General features: G+C 39.5%; 4 protein-coding genes across 6 annotated transcripts; 2 read left to right on the forward strand and 2 right to left on the reverse strand.

Annotated features, from left to right (window-relative positions):
* Positions 1–9,399: 9,399 nt before the first annotated feature.
* LOC126774511 (TAR DNA-binding protein 43-like) lies at positions 9,400–10,570 on the forward strand. Its single transcript, XM_050496073.1, has one exon. The coding sequence runs from the start codon at positions 9,579–9,581 to the stop codon at positions 10,479–10,481; it is 903 nt and encodes a 300-aa protein (XP_050352030.1). The 5' UTR covers positions 9,400–9,578; the 3' UTR covers positions 10,482–10,570.
* A 1,676-nt stretch (positions 10,571–12,246) lies between these two features.
* Positions 12,247–14,325, reverse strand: LOC126774269 (serine/threonine-protein kinase MAK). Of its 2 annotated transcripts, none has more exons than XM_050495703.1 (6): positions 14,175–14,325; positions 13,216–14,080; positions 13,081–13,143; positions 12,761–12,868; positions 12,472–12,686; positions 12,247–12,381 (listed from the first exon to the last, which is right to left on the reverse strand). In XM_050495703.1, exons 2-6 carry the CDS (start codon positions 14,052–14,054, stop codon positions 12,320–12,322), a joined length of 1,287 nt encoding a protein of 428 aa, XP_050351660.1. In that variant the 5' UTR covers positions 14,055–14,080; positions 14,175–14,325; the 3' UTR covers positions 12,247–12,319. The 2 variants fall into 2 exon arrangements, with proteins under 2 accessions (XP_050351660.1, XP_050351661.1); XM_050495704.1 differs by having other exon boundaries at positions 12,278–12,392.
* Positions 14,326–15,631: 1,306 nt separating this feature from the next.
* On the forward strand, positions 15,632–18,268 carry LOC126774442 (uncharacterized). Of its 2 annotated transcripts, none has more exons than XM_050495971.1 (3): positions 15,632–16,107; positions 17,230–17,347; positions 17,895–18,268. In XM_050495971.1, the coding sequence occupies exons 1-3, from the start codon at positions 15,895–15,897 to the stop codon at positions 18,218–18,220; spliced, it is 657 nt and encodes a 218-aa protein (XP_050351928.1). In that variant the 5' UTR covers positions 15,632–15,894; the 3' UTR covers positions 18,221–18,268. The 2 variants fall into 2 exon arrangements, with proteins under 2 accessions (XP_050351928.1, XP_050351929.1); XM_050495972.1 differs by having other exon boundaries at positions 17,230–17,329.
* On the reverse strand, positions 18,262–21,397 carry LOC126774441 (tryptophan--tRNA ligase, mitochondrial). Its single transcript, XM_050495970.1, has 6 exons — positions 21,214–21,397; positions 20,938–21,138; positions 20,615–20,854; positions 20,307–20,451; positions 20,009–20,160; positions 18,262–18,688 (listed from the first exon to the last, which is right to left on the reverse strand). Exons 1-6 carry the CDS (start codon positions 21,337–21,339, stop codon positions 18,341–18,343), a joined length of 1,212 nt encoding a protein of 403 aa, XP_050351927.1. The 5' UTR covers positions 21,340–21,397; the 3' UTR covers positions 18,262–18,340.
* Positions 21,398–21,487: the final 90 nt, after the last annotated feature.

A 21,487-nucleotide genomic window follows, 5' to 3' on the forward strand; every position in this document is an offset into this window, starting at 1 on the left:
CTAACCTAACCTAACACCTAACCTAACCTAACCTAACCTAACCTAACCTAACCTAACCTAACCTAACCTAACCTAACCTAACCTAACCTAACCTAACCTAACCTAACCTAACCTAACCTAACCTAACCTAACCTAACCTAACCTAACCTAACCTAACCTAACCTAACCTAACCTAACCTAACCTAACCTAACCTAACCTAACCTAACCTAACCTAACCTAACCTAACCTAACCTAACCTAACCTAACCTAACCTAACCTAACCTAACCTAACCTAACCTAACCTAACCTAACCTAACCTAACCTAACCTAACCTAACCTAACCTAACCTAACCTAACCTAACCTAACCTAACCTAACCTAACCTAACCTAACCTAACCTAACCTAACCTAACCTAACCTAACCTAACCTAACCTAACCTAACCTAACCTAACCTAACCTAACCTAACCAAACTAACCTAACCTAACCTAACCTAACCTAACCTAACCTAACCTAACCTAACCTAACCTAACCTAACCTAACCTAACCTAACCTAACCTAACCTAACCTAACCTAACCTAACCTAACCTAACCTAACCTAACCTAACCTAACCTAACCTAACCTAACCTAACCTAACCTAACCTAACCTAACCTAACCTAACCTAACCTAACCTAACCTAACCTAACCTAACCTAACCTAACCTAACCTAACCTAACCTTAACCTAACCTAACCTAACCTAACCTAACTAACTAACCTAACCTAACCTAACCTAACCTAACCTAACCTAACCTAACCTAACCTAACCTAACCTAACCTAACCTAACCTAACCTAACCTAACCTAACCTACCTAACCTAACCTAACCTAACCTAACCTAACCTAACCTAACCTAACCTAACCTAACCTAACCTAACCTAACCTAACCTAACCTAACCTAACCTAACCTAACCTAACCTAACCTAACCTAACCTAACCTAACCTAACCTAACCTAACCTAACCTAACCGGCCGGGACGGAACCCGTATTGCCGCTCGTCGAGTCCCGGCTCCATACTGCCGACGAGACGGGCAGCGAGCACCCGCTCGAAGAGCTTGCTCACCTCGTCGAGCAACACGATCGGGCGGTAGGCTGACGGCTGATCGGACGGACGCCCGTCCTTGCGGATCAGAACGAGCGTGCCCGTTTTCCACCGTCGCGGGAACCTACCCTGAGACAGGCATGCGGTGAAGAGGCGCCGCATGCTCTCGCCGAGTTCCTCCGACGCGATCTTCAGGGCTCGACCGGGGATTCCGTCGGGCCCAGGGGCTGTCTTTTTCGACCCTAGTCTGATGACAGCCGCCTGCAGTTCCGCCTCGGTGATCGGAGTCACCGGTGACCCGTCGTCCTCCTCTTGGGGCCTGCTCGCGGGCGGCACCATGGCCGGTGGCACGAACTCTCCCCGCTCGGGGAAGAGCGTGTCCACAACCCTCGCCAAGAGCTGCGGCTGGAGACTGCTGGTCAGCGGAGGAGCCCAGGGTCGGAGCTTTTGTCTCACGACCCGATACGGACGCCCCCACGGATCGCCGTTGAGCGTCTCCAGCCATTCCTCCCACGCCGCCTCTTTGGCCTGTGCTATGGCCTTCTGTAGGGCCTGGCAGGCGGTCCTATATCCGGTGTAGAAAACCCCCTCCGCGTCGTCATCACGAACCCTTCGTCTCCTACACCGAACGTAACGGCGCCGTGCCGCCACGCACGCCTTGCGCAGCCGACGGAGCTCCGGACGCCACCAGTACACCCGCCGACGTTGCGGGTGCGGCTTAGCCCTCGGCATCGCCGCGTCGCACACTCGGGACAGGGCGCCGTCGATCCGGTCGGCCTCCTGGTCGATCCGGAGGACCGGGTCGGAACCGGCCCCCCAAGCTTCGACGATGGCCGCCTCCTTCGCCAACTGTCCGTCGAGGCGGCCTAGGCACCAACGCGGACGACCTTCCGTTCCTCCGACAACAGTGGGCCGAACATCCCAACGAGCCGACGCAGAGACATCGAACCGAATATATCGGTGATCCGACAGTGTCTCCACGCCAGTCTGGACCCTCCAGTTTTGAGCACGGCGGGCCAGGGCGTTGGACGCGAACGTAATGTCCACGATCGATTCGCCCTGCCGCCGCACGCACGTGCTCTCCGACCCACTGTTGAGGACCGCCAGCCCCAACGAGACCGCCCACTCCTCGAGCACCTCACCCCGGGCATCGGCCACAGGAGAACCCCAAGCCGTTGATTTGGCGTTGAAGTCCCCCGCGACCAACACCGGTACGGGCGCCGCTTGCCCGATCAGAGTCCCGACCTCTGCCAGCATCTGCTCAAACTCGGCGAGACTCCGACTGACATGCACCCCAACCTAACCTAACCTAACCTAACCTAACCTAACCTAACCTAAACCTAACCTAACCTAACCTAACCTAACCTAACCTACCCGCCTACCCGCCTACCCGCCTACCCGCCTACCCGCCTACCCGCCTACCCGCCTACCCGCCTACCCGCCTACCCGCCTACCCGCCTACCCGCCTACCCGCCTACCCGCCTACCCGCCTACCCGCCTACCCGCCTACCCGCCTACCCGCCTACCCGCCTACCCGCCTACCCGCCTACCCGCCTACCCGCCTACCCGCCTACCCGCCTACCCGCCTACCCGCCTACCCGCCTACCCGCCTACCCGCCTACCCACCTACCCACCTAACCTGTCGGCGGCTAACGGCAGTGTCATCAACACGTATGGTTTTGTTAACTTTAATTTAGATCTAGGCTTACGCAGGGATTTTCCTTGGCGCTTTATTGTTGCGGATATAACCAAAGCTATCATAGGTGTAGACTTTCTTTGTAAATACAATTTATCTGTAGACGTAAAAAAAAAAAAAAACAAAATAAGCGCCTAGTAGACAATATCACCTCACTTACTTCAATTGCTGAGCTTTACTACAATAAAGATACTTGCAATGCTTTTTCTGTAAAGGTCTTGACTGGCGAATCTCGATACCATTCTATTCTGTCGCAATACCAAAGATTAATCCGACCATCCGGTATGCCTTGCACACCTAGGCATAACACCGTACACCATATACGCACCACACCTGGACCTCCTATATCTTGCACTCCCCGCAGGTTAGCTCCCGATAAGCTCACCATAGCTAAGCGCGAATTCGAGATTATGCTGAGCAACGGCACTGCACGTCCTTCAGACAGTCCATGGTCGTCGCCATTACATTTAGCTCCGAAGAAGGACAACGGATGGCGACCTTGCGGGGACTACCGCAAGCTCAACGCGAGGACAATTCCGGACATGTACCCCATCCGACATATCCACGATTTCGCGCATAATATATCAGGTTGTACAATTTTTTCTACAATCGACTTGGTTAAAGCTTATATTGTGTGTATAACGTGTATATAATATACACGTTTATGGACCATCCGCGTGAGTTTCATTTCTTATTATAATATTCTCACAGACCCTAACACACGCATCACTTACCCATAATACATTATATACTTTTTGTACATACGCAAAAAAAAAAAAAACGATTTCTTTTAATTTTTATTTATTAAAAGTACTTTAAGCAATATCTTTATGATTTAAGCGGGTATACGACGTCTCTTATAAGAATAGCAACACCACACAACGTGATGTATGTCATATAGGTTATCGGTTGTCAGACGTGAAGTTGTGTATTTACATTTATATTTGTATAAGACGAGTATTTTATTATGCAGCCGACTGATGGAAATGTAAAATATAATGGTTGTCATGAATGTCTGTCAGTAGCGCATGTGATCGTTTGTCGAGCGACTCCTTGGTCTCTTGGTCTCTTGCTCTCAGGACAGTGCCAGCGCTGGACATGCACTGACTGATTTAACTAACTGACAATGGCGGCCCTTTAAGTGGCAATCCATTTATATACCTATATATTTACCTACCTACTTACCTACCTACCTGCCTACCTGCCTACCTGCCTGCCTGCTCGCCTGCCCACCTGGACGCCTGAAATTACGATCTAATGACGATCATGCGATTGCTGTGGCAAAGTGCTGGCCTTGTATTTTAAATAAAAATACATTTCTGTTTTAATCAATATTTTATTTATAATAAAAAAAAATATATATATTAAGTAATACCTATAATATACCAATATGCCTTTTTCGGGACGGACAGGGTTTCTTAACACGTTGTATAATTTTTATACATCAAGGAATAATGCATTATTTACTTTTATACATAAAGAATAATCCATTATATACTTTTGTACATCACACTTAACTTGACTCTTGACAATTTATACTTGGCTCTTGATATTTGACACTTGACACTTGACACTTGGTGCCAAGCTGAGCCCAGGCGAGCCGAGCCGAGCTGAGTCGAGTCGAGTTGAGCCAAGTTTAGCTGAGCTCAGCTGAGCTAAGCACATATCAAAAAAAAAAAAAAAAATGTAGTTTCTGATGGTCAAAAGCTTATAGGGCATTATTCGAAATTATTGAAAATATATTAAGGACCTTATGTGTCAAAAGTATGTAAGGCAAAATTCGAAAAAATATAAGTTGTATTAAACTTGACTCGATTTGACACTTGACACTTGATACCTGACAATTGGCACTTGACACTAGATACTTGGCACTTCGCACTCGACACTTGGCACTTTCAGCTGAGTTTAGACGTGTCGCGCTGTGCCAAGCTGAGCCGAGCTGAATTGACCTGAGCTGTACAAATAGTATATAAGGCATTATTCCTTATGTACAAAAAAGTATGTCTGCTGAGGTGGTACCCTTCAGGCTCTAGATTTGATCGAAAGGCGCTAGGAGGCTAATAGAAAACGACACATTGGTCAAGTCCAGGCTCCAAAGTCTCTACATCGTCATATATATAATACAACAAAGATATATAAAACAACAAAAAATACAAAATACCCAAAAAAATAATAAACAAATAACAGGATCTCATCACACTATTTTGATGATGGACTCGCTGACAAAAAGTACTCCATGAGCTTTTTTTTAAAAGTAATTAAGCTGTCATGAAAGATGTCAATGCCATATAATTATAACTTTTGTCAATTCATTATGTCGACCACATAATATGCGCGCTATCGGAGCCAGTTTTCCATGACGACTTTTCGTGATATGGAATATTTTAGTTATGAAGCTTCAGGGATGTTTGCGAGGAACAGTAAAAGATATTCGATAAATTTGGTCGCTGCACTAACCTTATTGTGAATAATTTTATGCAAAAAACATTGATCAAGAATATCCCGCCTATTGCAAAGAGACCTTAATTTATATTCAGCTAGTCGCTGATTATATGGCTGGCTGTGTGAGAAACCGCTGGCTAGGAAGGATAAATATCTAGTAAAAGTACGTTGTATTCCTTCAACACGTTGAGAGTTTGAGCTGTAAAAAGGATTCCAGATGATGCTGGCGAATTCAAGATGTCTTCTTACGAAAGCGTTATATAAATATATAAAATTTTAGTCCTGGACCAAAAATCCTTTAAATTGCGTTTAATGAATCAAGCAAGAACTTTGCAGCTTTGTCAACAATATTATTTATGTATGATTTGAAATTAAATTTTTTGTCAATAGTAACTCCTAAGTCTCTTATCTCAGATAACTCTTTTAGGGTCACATTATCAATAAAATAACTGGAGACAAGCGGTTTTTTCTTTCTATTATTTTATTTTAATCACTCAATCAATCAATTATTTATATGGAAGCACTTGTTAGTATTAAGAGCCATACTATTGACTTTATATCAGTTAGTAACAATATTAAGGTCATCCTGTATTCATTAATTTCCTGAACTAATTTTACTGTTTGCTCCCTTGTTGAGCTCCCTTTTGGAGATCCAATGTTTTGATTCGCTTAATAACATCCTTTTTTAATTTGTTGAGCTGTATGATGTTATAATTTTGTTGAAGGTTCGCTGGTGTGAAATTTATCATTTCAGTATAGATGGATAAAAAATGATTAGCAAAAAAATTAGCTATTTCAGTCCCAGTGCTTGCAACGTCACTGCCCAGTTTCATAGATACTGGTAGAGGATTCGTTTTTATTTTTCTGTTTAAAATATTTACAAAAAGCTTTTGGGTTTTTGTAAATATTATTATTAACAATATAAATTCCAAAACTACCCACATGTTTTCATTATCAGTTTCCCAATTCACAATACGAGAGGATGAAATCTCTCGTCAGACTGCAATGAGAACACCGCCATCTGTTTTCGGCGTAGAGCACATTCGATTCTTCCTGCAAACTATATATCGTGAATCAAAAATCTCGTTATCAAATATGTTACGAATAAGCCATGTCTCAGAGAATACAACAACTTTGTAGTTCGAAGTCAAGATGTTCTTAAGCACATCATTGGTCCTTAGTTCTAATCAGCGCACATTCTGGTGATAAATTTCTAACACAGTGCGGATTAAAGAACTACAACATTTACCATTTAGCTGTAACAAAATTAGGTTATAAGCTTAAGACTATCTTCATTTTTAATGACTAGGGCTTGACTAAATTCGTCTTAACGAACATAGATTTTGCCATTTCTGATCCATGTGAAGCGGTATTTCATTTCCTTAGCCTTGATGCGCGTAGCAGTATGTAGGGATTTGTTGGTTGCAGTTAGATAATGAGCTTCGTTAATAGGTACTCGAGATCCTTCAATTCCCAGATGTTGAGAGCTCAATCTATCTTCAGGGTTCTTTTTGTTGAATTGAGCTACTGCCGCTAGAATAGCGTCTCTGTGCTTTATTGTACGCAGCTTGACAATGGCAGACCGCGGTTTTACAGCGCTTTTGTTAAGCTTAGCAACTCGAGTGACGTAATGAATTTATCCTCTGACAGAGGTTTTTAACTGCTTGACTTAGTTTTACTATGGTTTTGACCAAGTTTTCTGATTTATATTCAGGAATACCCCTAACTTCAACATTACATTCTCTCATGTGCGGTTCGAATATATTAAGTCTGGTTGTAAGGTCTTTAACAGACTTTTATTCCTCTGCAGCTTTGATTTCTTCAAATTGCGATTTTATAAATGTCATGGACTTAAAAAATCCCGCTATTTGTTCATTAATTGTATTCTGCCGCTTTAGCCAAGTTGACATTCTACAATCGTAATCGCTAATAGAAAACTAATCAAATGTATGGGCATGACGTCATCTCAACGTTAAGTCACGTGGTCAAAACAAACGAATAGAAAAGTCGTATGCAAGTTGACAATCATTCAAAGTGATAAAATGGAATGTAATCGTTTCTACAATGATAATCGCTAACTCCATATAAATGGTAGCCAAGTTATAGTTTTGACAAAACGCTGACGAAGTTTTGAGCGATCACTAAGCGATCTCGGAGACTCAAGAGTTAACGCTAAAAAAATTATGTCGTATATGATGACCGAGAAGTGTTTTGTTTATTTAACATAATTTTGGACTATATTTACCATTTAAAATGCATACTTTAAATGTGTTGTGGTGCGCTCATAATGAAGAAGTGTGGCTTAGGCACTGTAAATGTACTTAGCTAATAAATTATTAATAAAACAACTTTATTATTATCGGCCTCGTTATATCGCCATGATTAGAAAAAGTTAAAACTATATCAGAGAAACAAAGGGTCTATTGATTAAGTAAAGAATCAAACACAATTATTGTTTTGTTTGTTTCGTAAATAGTAATATTAGTTCACGTCGCGTCATTCATCACGTCATTGTTTATGTTTCAAACTTTCAAGTGCCAGAGTATGATAGATTTACAAATAACAAAGGAAGATATTTACGAAATAACAAATAATTTACGTATCTTTCTATGAATTCCAATAAAGCTACAAATTGTTCTGGACTTGCTCGAGATTTATATTCCATTCTATAAAAGTTATCACATCATTTAAGGTATCCTTAAAATTACATTGCGCTCTGTGATATTATTATAAACCAATTACAAGAAGAACGTGTATTTCATTTACTTACTTTTTTTATCACTTAATACAAATATTCTTCCAACTTCAATACAAACCAAAAGTTCGGCCTGCGCATAAACTACACAACTAACACAACTGCGACTTTGACAACACAAACACTGCACACTCACGATCGTACTTTGAATTGCATATCGAACAACTGACAAATTTGTGTAACTCACGACAGTTTTGATTTTTTTGGGGACTAATAAACGGTTATATCTTTCTAGTTGTTTTATCAGAACTTTTGAAGAGATAAATTTAACAAGGTTTTAGATGTTGTTGTTAAGTTTTTCAAATCCACTTTTATCTATAAATCACTAGATTGGTTTTCACAATAATGTTTACACTTAACTATTGCACATTAATAAACGATTTTATAATACTTTTATGAGATATTGAGCACTTTAATAACTTTATAGCACGGAGCTAAAAGTTTTGTTTGTTGACATGACGAGTGACAGTGACAGTAATAAGTTTTTAGTTTAAGGATCAAACATTTAATTTTTACAAGCTAGTTATAGGATATCGTTTAATATAAACATAATTCAGAATGTTTGTAATAACGGCCTTGATACATAGAACACCGACAGTGTTGTCATAAGAGTTTGTATCGATGAAAAATGCATTTCAACTTAAATTTTAAGTTTATTGTTAATCTTGAAGATGATTTGTGAAAAACATCGTATCACCAAAGACATAAGTAAAAAATTCTAAATGACTGTGATCCATTAAAATTGATTTGTACCATATTATGTTTCTTTGAAAGGGAAATAAGTAGTCTAATAAATTACACCTGATGTAAATGAAATCAAATAATTCTTTATTCATATAGGCTTATATAGTCACTTTTAAATCGACATGTTACAGTATTGAATTAAATATAAAGCTACCACCGGTAATCTTCTAGTTTACCTGACTCACCGATGGGCTGAAGCAGTTGAGTAAGTTTGGACATAGAGAAAGCCTTTGATCGCGTATGGCATGGAGCGCTTTTTTCGAAGCTTTGTTTTTATGGGCTTCCCATCATCCTAAATATAGTACATTATATTTACAAATACAATAAGAATTGTCCAATAAGCATAGTGTTTATAATATGTATTTACTTTCTTTTTTTAAATGAAATGACGATGATGATTAAATGAAATAGCCAAATGCCAACAATTAGATAGAACTTTTATTCTTTTATATATATTTTATACTTAATACATATTTATTCACTCGAATTTTCAAAATAGTGGCAATGACATAAGATAATCAATAATTAAAATATGTTAATCAAATTAGTCATTCTTAAAAATAGCGTTTTAGAAATATATTATTATGAAATATATTTATAGGCTGTTTGACTAAGATCATAAGCATAATTTTGACTTCGTGTAGGTAGGTACCTATATTTTTATAAAGTAAAACTATTTTTATCCCTCAGAAAAACGTCACGGTCACGTCATACGTCAAACGTCATTTGAATACTAAATACTATCACAAGTCAGAAATACAAAATAAGTTAATTTTACACAGAAAACGCAAAATCATTTTTTCAGGACGACTATTGTCCCCTTACGATTGATAATGTTAACAACGATGATGTGTACGACGGTCGGTGACTTTCGGTGAGCGCGATGTCGATAGAGTACGTGGTAGTAAGCGAGGGCGAGCAAGACGAGCCCATTGAGTTGCCTACTGAAGAAGACGGCTCATTGCTTCTAAGTACAATATCGGCTCAGTTTGCAGGAGCCAGTGGTCTCAAATACCGAGCTGGTGGAAGATTACGCGGACTTCGCCTGGCAGACGATAGAGTCCTTCCACCTGCTGAAGGCTGGGCGACCCACCATTATTTTTGTGCTTTTCCTAGAACTGATGCTCCAACACCCACACCACGTCCACGCTGCTCTGATCTAATTGTGCTCGGATTACCTTGGAAGACTGGAGAAGAGGCTGTCCGTGACTATTTTGCTGCATTTGGTGAATTACTCATGGTACAAGTGAAACGTGACGCTAAAACCGGTTTATCTAAGGGATTTGGTTTCATAAAGTTTGCGGACTATGATGCGCAGTTGCGTGCCCTAGGCCGCAGACATATGATAGATGGCCGCTGGTGTGATGTACGCATCCCTAATAGTAAAGATGGTGGCTCAGCAGCACACAGAAAGGTATTCGTCGGCCGGTGCACTGAAAGCCTCACTGCAGATGATTTGCGAGAGTACTTTGGAGCATTCGGTCAGGTGACAGATGTGTTTGTACCAAAACCATTTCGTGCATTCAGTTTTGTCACATTTTTGGACCCAGAAGTGGCTCAGTCACTTTGTGGACAAGATCATATTATTAAAGGTGTGTCAGTTAATATCTCAACAGCATCACCTAAACGTGAGCGTGGGGCACGATCACAATTGCTGGGATGGGGTCTACTGGAAGGTGGTGCTCCCCGTGTGTACAGTTGGCCGCCAGATGCCTGGCAACACTCTGCCCACTCTGCACATTCAACTGCACCACCTGATGCCAAGCCTTACCTCAAATATGAATAACAACCCCATTGCCCTCCTTGTTAATAACTCACAGATTTTATATGAAAATAAATGTAAATAATAATATAATATAGAATGATAAAGTTGTTGATTGGAGTTTTCATTCAATTTTCTTTAATGTCTAGACTCAAATATATAAATATAAAGGTGGTACAATTTCAAGCAAAAAAAAGTGTAACAGTTGTTTTATATAACATTCTTTATAATAATGTTTCTGGTTACTCATCTCAGTTCCATTACCAGTTTCTTTCATTCTTTAACAGATAAATATGGTGAGTAGGGAGTAGTAACATTTAATCCAAAAAATACATTTATGCCAAAGCATAAATTTAAATTATTGAAACTGTTTATTTTATTCACTGTTTTACTGAAACCTTCAGTCCTAATTTTAATTGGAAAAGTCAATTCAACAAATTTTTTTTTTATTAATTATATTAACTTGGTCCATTTTTGCGTGTGGAAATCTTGACTTGCCATAGTTTTTTATTTTGGTAATGTAGATTGTATTTTTCAGACATCTTATAAGTATACTTAGGTTGTTTTTAGAAGATTTTGTTGAATTATTAAGTACTGTAGTAAACTTGGTGGTACTTTGAACAATAATCGTTTGATTTGACTTATTTAAGTAAAATTTAATTCATATCAAAATTTATAAAATATATCATAACATGCTAGGGAAGATTGCAAAAATATATCACCGCTTTACTATATTTAGTAAGTAGTATTATTTTGTATAACTTTTATTTTCTCTCTAGTCAACTTTTCGGGATAAAACAAGATAATAAATTTCAATTGTAAATTTCGACAAATATCTTGATAATTTTTATTAAACAAAGTGGCCCATGTGCTTTTTTGCGACTGTGTCCGGCTTCAATAAACGATTATCTTGGGGATAAGTTACCGAAAACTCATTTCTTGAATCGTTATAGGCTACAGATTTGCATAATGCAGTAACTTTTGATCGCACATCTGATCTGTATGGACATATGTACCAATTAATCTCAGACTTCTTGATTGCACTTCATTGACATTTTCTTTATGTTCTTTATGTAACTTAGCAACTAAGCGACGATGCCCTGGTGAATGTATATTATTATGTTGTATGAGTTTCTTAGTAATCGTCGCTGAATTACAGTTGGTTTGTATTTATAGTACAAGACGGGTATAACATATTCGGGTGGCGTATTCGGATTATATATATTTTTTATGGTATTGGTGGCAGACGAGCATGGGCAAATTTGTATTCATAATTCATCTCGTGCTTTACGGTGAAGGCAAACACCGTGAGGAAACCTGCATGTATCTAATTTCACTGATTTTCTGCTACGTGTATTCCACCTACCCGCGCTGGAGCAGCGTGGTTAAATAAGCCCCAAACCTTCTCAAAAAAAGGGAGAGGAGGCCTCTAGCCCAGTGGTGGGACATTCACAGGCTGTAACGGTACGGTGACGGGCAAATGAGCCACCTGATGTTAAGTGGTCGCCATAGATATTGACGATGTAAGAAATATTAACCATTCCTTACATCGCCAATGCGCCACCAACCTTGGAAACGAATTTGTTATGTGCGCGTAGTTACACCGGCTCACTCACCATTCCTGCCGGAACGCAACTATATTGTGTGTGGCTGTTTAGCGGTAGAATATCTGATGAATGGGTGAAACCTACCCAGATGTACAAATATTAAATACACTTCAAATTTACCATGTGTTTTAAAACACTATTATAAATAAATATTACATATTTTTCACTTATTCTCTTTATTATAATCGTCTCGTACAAACAAAATTTTGCCTAGGGCATGCTATTTACATTAAATAACTAATGCTTCTAACGTCACTAACGCAGATATTTAGCCGCCCAGTCCACTCTCGCGGCTCCGCTACCCACCGCGGTCGTCTCTGTAATCATTCTAATCGTATTAACGCCATCACGCTGTCTATGGATAATATTAAGCACTTCTTAAATTGAAATTAGATTGAAAACCATACCTCTATGCGTCCGGAACGCGAGTGGATGAAAAAGCGCGGTATCAATCCTAGCACCGGCTACATAGCGCGACGTGCCGAGGTAGGCGGCCGCCGCTCCCGCGCCCGGGCGCGTGTCGTCTGGCGCGGCGCCGGCATGCAGCGCCGCCAACACGCTGCGCCCGCGTGCTGCTCCTCCACCGGCACGCGAGCGTCGTGCCGAGTGCACCACCTCACCTCTTTTATGATAAAGTGGTAATGTAGAAATCCAATTTTGGAATAAAAAATAAATATATACTAGTTAAGGAGATACCCTAAAATGTCGGCAAAACGATCATGTAGAGGCGTCGGAACCGTCGGTTGCGTCGTTGAATTAATCGCTGAAGGAACTACGTTTTCCACCTCGGCGCGAATTCCGCTCCTTTATTGGAATAATTGTATGTAGGTATATTACGTAGTAGGTTAAAATTCGCGTGCTCTAACCACTAGGTAGATGGCTACTTTATAAAAGATTATAATTATTTTGATAAATCTATTTATGAAGATAGCCCGCCATATGAGTAGAGACACTTTATATTAGAAAATAAGAGGTCCCTAAAATAGCAGATACTTTGTCTGTCTAAAAATACAAACCGACGTGTTCTTGATGCCGGTGGTGGAAGAACGAGCGTGGCGCCGACCGCAAAATAAGGGAATCTGATGAGAAGTAAATCATATTGATATTTGCAATTGTTATTTCCAACTTTTCGTACTTATTACATTTCCTACCTAAGAGCTTGGGGCGCTGTTGGACGATCGCGTGGTGGATATCGCAGCAAGGCTGCAAGGAGAGCCAGTGCAGGGGGCGAAGCCGTCGGTACTACGCGTGTTAGAGCCACGCCTGCACACGTCGGAAAACGAAAGCGTAAAGTTTCTGCAAGCGTGTAACCATCAGGCCACTCTTCGCGTGATGGTGTCCCTAATACTGCGCTGATTTTATACAGTTGATCGATTTCTGAATTTCCAGGAAACAAGGGACGACAAGTATACAATTCCGCCATAATGCAGCCGACTGCCCAGAGATCAATAGGAGCACCGTAATGTGTATCGTGCAGTAAGACTTCAGGTGCACGATACCATCTAGTTGACACATAATCAGTATAAGGCGGCCTTGATCGCACTTCACGAGCAAGTCCTAAATCTGCTATTTTTACTAACTCTGGTCCCGCGCACAATAAATTCTCAGGTTTTAGATCTCGATGAAAGAAGCCATGCCGATGCATGTGAGTCAAACCTTGAAGCACTTGGTACAATATGTTACGCAGAATTGGCTCTGCGAACGGCCTCTCGGCGTCACGTATCAACTGATAGAGATTTCCACGCATATACTCAAACACAAAATATAAAGTATCATTTTCTCGAATAACTTCACGTAATTTAACAATGTTAGCATGGTTAAGTTTCTTGAGCGATTTAACCTCTCGTAAATTCATAGCTTCGTCCCAAGAATAATATTTTCGTTTCATTCTTTTTATGGCAACTTTTTCACCAGTGTCCCGGCGCTGCGCCAGTGCGACTGAACCGTAAGTGCCATCACCGAGTTGTTGCAGTACCACATATCGGTTCATTTCACCAGCCCCTAATAATTGCTCGTCTATATTCATCACAAAAAAAAAAGTAAAAGCTGCTTAATAGTATTAGTTACTTACATATATTATGGCATGTGTATTTTATTAACAATTTCTTACCTTCCTTGCAATTACAATGTTTATTCAAGAATTCTCTGCAAGATCACATAACATCAGAAATGTTGATGTATTGTACTTTGCATAATACATACAATATGTGGCATGTAGCAAAAGATATTTTTAAAGTTTTACTTTTTATTTGTACAATTTATTTAGCTACAATTGAAATTAAAATTGAGCAATATATGTATATTTTATTGTAAATTCGAAGCAGTCAGTGTTTCCATGGTGATTTACTACCAAATAATGATTGCTTTAAAATAAAGCTCGACTACACGCTACTACCAATTAACAATGCTTTATATGTTCAGTTGAGCTAATTTAAAGGACAGTAAAAAATAAGCTACATTAATTTATTGGGCAGCCAGTCTTAAATTGATAGATGCGAATCACATTGTTTTTTTATGCAGAGTAAATCTTAGAATTTTATCTCTCCAAATAAGCAAAAATTATCTTTATGTATAAAAAGGATTCCTCCAAACAAATATTGCCCACTTTACATTCGCGACATTCCTCAGTCGGTGTCGATTTTTAGTCCCGAGACAAAAGATTCGCAATGGATTGAACTATTTTTCTGTAAGCGTTAGGTGTAAGTTCTCGGCCGTTAAGTGTAAAGCCGGCTTATGAAATATATATTATACATTGGCGCTGATGGAACGAGAGGAATTTAACTGAACACGCTAATACTTGATAAAATGGGAAAAGAGAGAGAAAATTAAATATTCTTCTTCAAAAGCTGCTATTTTCAAATTATTATCTTGAATCAAATTTATAAAATTCAATTAACAAACTCGTCAGTAGACCAAAATATACAAACAATTGTTTTGCATCTAAGGTTAAATAACAATAATTAATTTAGAAATCACAGGCAGGGCAATTATTAATACAAATGTAATAAATAAGTTTATTATAATAAGATTGTCAAAATTTAGAAAAAAAGCAAATATTATGTCACAATAAATAATTTTATTAAGAGATTTTTATATCATAAATAATAAAAAAACATAATAACAATCTTGTTATGTTTTGTGACAACTGATTTACTGGTGGTAGGGCTTTGTGCAAGCTCGTCTCGGTAGGTATCACCCACTCATCAGATATTCTACCGCAAATCAGGAGGTATTGTTGTGTTCCGGTTTAAAGGGTAAGAGTGTTTTATTACAGGCACAAGGAACATAACATCTTAGTTCCCAACGTTAGTGGCGCATTGGCGATGTAAGCGATGGTTAACATTTCTTACAATGCCAATGTCTATGGGCGTTGGTGACCACTTACCATGAGGTGGTCTACTTGAGCGTCAACCTACCTATACAAAAAATTTTAAAAAAATATGATATGAAGAAATTGTAACATTATAGATATATGTTTACACAACAATTTCCAAAGACAAACATTACACTTTTTTATAATCTATTAATGCCAATAATTGACATAATAAAATACAAATATGACAATAGGTACCGAGCCATTGGCTTGCAAATCAAAATACTTGTGACTCCTAACCTACTATTGTGTCGTATTTTACAAGATTAGCATGAAAACATTAAATTTCATTATATTTAGTTCGTGCGTTATGTAAAGTTTTGTAACTGACAAGACTATTAATGTTACAAACTAATAAATTATGGTGTACACTTAATTTAATAAGAATCTCGAAAACAAAATATTTGGTTACTGTATACTAGAAAAATTTTAGAACACCGCGATATGCATCACAGAGATGAGTGGCGTGTTAACTAGGTGCAGAGTTAGCTCGGAGCAACTGCATCTCCTTCTATCGTTTATGGAAGAACACCGCGATTTCGCAGCCGGAAAACAATCCATATACTCCAGATTCAGTGCATGTAAATTGTGGCGGCTATTAGCTGAAAGGCTTAACGCGGCTGCTGAAGAGTCAGGTGGCGCTCGAAAATCACCTGACAAGTGGTGTCGGGTCAGTGATCTTTAAAATTTGTCATATTTTTTATCCTGTTATAATTATAACTATCAACTCCAGACAGATACTGGACTCAGACAGTGCTATTAATTATTATAGTTATGAATTAATTAAAAAAAACCACACATTCTATTGGCTAGTGTTCGATTGTGAGCTAGTTGTTATTATGTAAGACATAATTGAAAGATATTATATTGACTGCCTCATTAGTCTAGTGGCTTGATATAAGGCCGCAGACCCGGAGGTCCTGGGTTCAATTCCCAGGTCGGGCCAATAAAAAGTTATTGGGTTTTTCTGTCAGAAAATTCTCAGTAGCAGCCCGGAGTGTGGAAGTTTGGAAGTGTGTACACTCCCGTGCCTCGGAAAGCACGTAAAGCCATTGGTCCTGCGCCTCAACTCTTTCTGGTCGTGTCGGATTGCCGTCCCATTGGATTATGAGAGTTAGGGAATAGAGAGTGCACCTGTGTTTGCGCACACACTTGTGCACTATAATATCTCCTGCGTAGTTGGCTAATCTCTCTTGAGATTTGCCGCCGTGGCCGAAATCGGTCTGGAGGACATTATTATTATGTAAGGGAAACAATAGTCATACTAATGGTCAATAAATATTTATAATAGATTTGTGATGAATTCACAACACACTAAAGCCATCATACAACTTTAAATTATTAAAAGTTGGGGATATATATTAATATATTTTAAATTGGACATGACCGCATTCTACTGCAGTTGAACAATCATTGAGAAATGTAATATAAGTAGTCTGCAACACAGATAAAGCTCGTCAAAGCCGAAATTAGCTGATTGTCTCTTCAAAGATTGTTTTGCATTATTTATTGATGGGTACTATAATACCATACCAGTTAAATTTCTACAGCTTTTAGCACATTTATTTTAAGTAATTTTTTTTCTTAAGAAAAAACTTGAAGTTAAATTGAATTTTTGAAAAAAAGATTAACTCTTAAGACATTTTATCTTTTCATTTCAAGTTATTAATTAATTTCTGTTTATATTAATTAAAGTTTTAATTTAGTCTGTCGGTCTAATATATTAAAAAAAAGGATTGCTGAAAACTACTTAGTTTATAAAAAAATAATTATATTAATTGGCACATTTCAGTTTTGGGCAGATATAAAATATAAAGCACGTAAGAAGTCAGCTGCTGGAGGAGCTCTTGGTGATTTATCCAGTGTTGAAGAACGCTTACAGAATCTTCTTGGTACTAAATCAAGTGATAGTTAGTATTTTCTATTTGTGAATTTGTATTTTATTTTGAAGACTTTCTGTATATTCTTCTACCAGAGCCAAGCTATCCTGCATGACAAGTGTATGTAGTGATAGTTACAAGGGACAGTGTGCATACTTTTAGCATCCGATTTATCTGCAAATAATTATCTGTTTGATGCATGTTTGTAAAAATTATTAATATAAGAGCATTACCTACTTACTAATAAATGAATGTGTAAAATCTACTCAGTTTTTCTGAAAGGATCACATAACATAAATTTCTTGAAAAATTAAAATAAACTGCCTAATCAGTCTAGTAGCAAGATTATAGATTGCTGTCCCATGGGGATATGAGATTGAAAAATATACACTGTAGCTCATACATACTCTTGCATATTCCTTGTAGTTGATTTATTAATATACTAAAAAATTGCTGCATTATATACTACATATAAATAGTACATTTTTATTTGTATTAAATAAATTGCCTTTCTTTATTTATTAACTATATTTCTGTATTAGTTTATAACTTAACATGACAAGTAATGGTATGACAGCTGGTGCGGGCACTCGCGGCGGTAGTCACTCGGACGAGGAGCGCAAGCCGGCACTGGACGAGGACATGTACTCGGAGGGGTCTGGTGCAGGCGCAGCGGACGCTCCGCGACTCGCCACCGAAGAGCTGCTAGCCGAGGCAGCCATGCGCAGCGCACTTGCAGCGGAGAAACAGGCCGAGGCCGTAGCCCAGGCCGTGGAACTGTTGCGCGACCTCGTCGTGCTCCTGCGCGAACGCACCGCGCCCGTCGCGCCGTCCCACGCGCCACACGCGCCGCCCGCTCCCGACCACGCACTCGCCATGCAGCACCACCACCATCGACTCTGATCTATGTAGTTACACGCGATCGGTATAAATATAGCCGTTTAACGAATAGCTGTGTAGTTTTCATTAATGTCCCACGTCACACGAACTAAATCAGGTATACTAAAGCAGTCATCATCTCGACTACGCGAGGCGGAGAGCGTGAGTGAGCACTCGCGGTTCGGGGGCGACGGGTGCCAGGCCCAGCCTGTCGGCGACGTCCGCGTAGACGACGTCGGCGCGCCGGCGCGCGCGCGCGGCGCCGTGGCGCAGCACGTCGCGCAGCGCGGCCGGCCGCGCGCGCAGCTCGCGTGCGCGCTCCCGCACGGGCGCCAGCGCCTCGCACAGCGCGTCGCCCACCACGCTCTTGTAGCGCGCGGTGGTGAGACCGTCCGCCTCCTCCACCGCCTCCTCGACGGTCTTGTCGGAAGCGAGGCAGTGCAGAGTCACGAGGTTAGAAACGCCCGGCCGCGCATCAGGATCGAACGTTACCTGCAGGCGGAAAATAAAAATTCATATTTAATACTTTATTTTACATAATTCACTTCTGCCTGATATATAATATATTTATATTTATGCTGTCTGATTGTTCTAGTGCGAAATGCAACAAAAAATAGAACAGTACTCAAACTCAAAAATAGAACTATTTTATTAAGACATAAAAAAATCCTAGGCAGGCTGTAAAGTGAAAAAAAATTATAGTTTATTTTTGGGGTTGCCTGGACCTTAAGGTTCACTTTACACCACGTTATTTTTTAATGCCGTCTACGAGCGTCAACAGCGCGAGTAAAAGTCGTCTTCATACTACAATTTTACGAATGAGTGAAGAGGTAAATTTGTTGCGATAACGTCGCGTTCGTAATGCGTTAGTTGAGTGAAACGCGCGTCGACGGCGCCTTTTTTTTTAATAGAATAGGGAGGTGGACGAGCATATGGGCCACCTGATGATAAGTGGTCACCAAACGCCCTTAGACATTGGCATTGTAGGAAATGTCAACCATCGCTTATAGCCAATGCGCCACCAACCTTGGAACTAAGATTTTATGTCCCTTGTGCCTGTAATTACACTGGCTCACTCACCCTTCAAACCGAAACACAACAATATCAAGTATTGCTGTTTTGCGGTAGAATATCTGATGAGTGGGTGATACCTACCCAGACGAGCTTGCACAAAGCCCTACCACCAGTAAAAGCCACAGTAAAAGCCTTAAAAAAACGTGTTAATGAGCCCTAACTGCAACTTTGAAATAGAGACAATTGTGGTAATGAAAGTAAATGTACTTAATGTTTTCTATGTTTGTCTTTTATTGGTCACTCCATTGGACCACACAATATTTATTAAGACCACGAATCGCAACGAAATACTGTTTCCTGTTCTTTAACTTACATGTATTTCATTATCTATCTACGTGACGGCTTCCTAACCGATTTATTTGAGCCACGGTGGCTTGAGAGACAAGAGAGATTAGCCAACTGCATATATATTATAGTGCAGAAATGTGTGTGCAAACACGGATGCACTTTCTATTCTCCCACTCTCATAAGCCGATGGGACGGCAATTCCGACACGACCGAAAGTAGTTCAAGCACAGGACCAATGGCTTTACATGCTTTCCGAAGCACGGGTGTGTGTAGTATACACTTCTAAACTGCTGGCTGCTTCTGAGAATTTTCGACTGAAAAACCTTATAACTTTTTATCGGTCTGACCTGGGGTTTGAACACAAGGCAATCACAAGAGTTGTAGAGACTTGACTGATCAACAAAAACTCCATCAATATAATAATTATCCTTATTGGAATGGAGATTTTACCTGTGGTGTGAAGTCTGTTACAGCTTTCCTTATTTTCAATTTAATTATTTCATCGGAATCACTTAATAATATTCTAGACTTTGCATCTGAATCAGATTTCGACATTTTCTTAGTTGGATCTCGCAGACTTCTAACCCGATCACTTCCATCATCTGTACAAGATCAAGTAAAAGTACAAATCTGTCACCAGCCACTACTTTCACACTGTACAAAATAATGACAAATTATAATTAATATTATTAAATACTTTATAAATTTATCTCATTAATGACAAATTTTAAATCTGAAACACTATTACCTGGTAGGATGGGACGGGGTGTGGGGAAAAGTTTTCCAAAGCGGTGGTGAAAGGTTCGCACAAGCTGTGAGGCTACCTGCAGATGTTGTATCTGATCTACTCCTACAGGCACATGAGTACCTCGATAAACTAACACATCTGCGGCCTGCAATACATAAAATATAAATCAAACAGTCTTTTGATTGCTTCAAATTAAAGTGAAATAAATATCACAATAATTGGAATTCATTAGAGTAATTTAAAAAGAGAATACTTTAATATTATAGTGTTTAAGTGAGTTAAGTTTTTCAAATCAGTTTATACTAAACCTGAAGCACAGGATAGAGCAACAAGCCAAGTGGAACTTCTTTCATATTAGCAGACTTCTCTTTAAACTGTGGCAGGTGAGCAAGACGTGCATGTGTAGCGAGGCATGCCAGTAGCCAACAGAGCTCTGCATGCCGAGGCACAGCTGACTGTGCAAATAGAACAGTTCTTTCGGGATCAACCCCACTGGCCAGCAAAAATGCAGTGAGTTCTAGAGAGTTTTCTTGAACTGTAACCGGATCCTAATAAGCAGATGAGAAATTCATTTAATTATAAAGGAAACTTGATAACCATTTTTAATATGTTTTCTATCCTAAATATATACCTGTGGAATTGTATGTGCATGAAGATCAGCAATGAATAACATGAGATCATCTCCTTGATCCTGTAGACGGACACAGCGACGCACAACGCCGAAGTAGTTGCCGACATGTAAAGCTCCCGTCGGTTGCAATCCCGAAACAACTCGCCGATTCCAGACTTTTGATTCTATTTCCTTACTATCTGTTTTACTACTTTGACAGTCCTAAAAAGTCCGTATTCCATATTCTACTGATTTCAAAAATATATCTTTTCATGAAACATTTCTCTAATAACTAACCTTAACCTGATAACTTATATCAGATACACTACGAAATTCCCATTTTAAACGTCTTTTACAATATACAAACCCGTTTCTTGCGAATGCCATAGTATTTTTAAAATTAAAATGATTGTAAATAATCATTTAATATTTTTTTATTCAGTTCTACTGTTAATAAATCTTATTTTCTTAAAATTTTCAATACAATTTAACTTTAATATTAGACATTTGACAACTTGACAAGATGAAATTACGGCTGGATGCCAGTTCAAAAAATAAGAAATATATTATA

This window comes from Nymphalis io, chromosome 16, assembly GCF_905147045.1.
Source record: "Nymphalis io chromosome 16, ilAglIoxx1.1, whole genome shotgun sequence".
NCBI lineage: Eukaryota > Metazoa > Arthropoda > Insecta > Lepidoptera > Nymphalidae > Nymphalis > Nymphalis io.

Coding starts and splice junctions, on each gene's coding strand:
- LOC126774511 (XM_050496073.1), top strand. CDS start 9,579: ATGTCGATAGAGTACGTGGTAGTAAGCGAGGGCGAGCAAGACGAGCCC.
- LOC126774269 (XM_050495703.1), bottom strand. CDS start 14,054: ATGAACCGATATGTGGTACTGCAACAACTCGGTGATGGCACTTACGGT. Junction 13,144..13,215: donor ACAGCGCCCCAAGCTCTTAG/GTAGGAAATGTA, acceptor ACTTCTCATCAG/ATTCCCTTATTTTGCGGTCG. Junction 12,382..12,471: donor CGCGTTCCGGACGCATAGAG/GTATGGTTTTCA, acceptor GAATGATTACAG/AGACGACCGCGGTGGGTAGC.
- LOC126774442 (XM_050495971.1), top strand. CDS start 15,895: ATGAGTGGCGTGTTAACTAGGTGCAGAGTTAGCTCGGAGCAACTGCAT. Junction 16,108..17,229: donor CACCTGACAAGTGGTGTCGG/GTCAGTGATCTT, acceptor GGCACATTTCAG/TTTTGGGCAGATATAAAATA. Junction 17,348..17,894: donor TGGTACTAAATCAAGTGATA/GTTAGTATTTTC, acceptor ATGGTATGACAG/CTGGTGCGGGCACTCGCGGC.
- LOC126774441 (XM_050495970.1), bottom strand. CDS start 21,339: ATGATTATTTACAATCATTTTAATTTTAAAAATACTATGGCATTCGCA. Junction 20,452..20,614: donor TGCTCTATCCTGTGCTTCAG/GTTTAGTATAAA, acceptor TATGTATTGCAG/GCCGCAGATGTGTTAGTTTA. Junction 18,689..20,008: donor TAACAGACTTCACACCACAG/GTAAAATCTCCA, acceptor TTCCGCCTGCAG/GTAACGTTCGATCCTGATGC.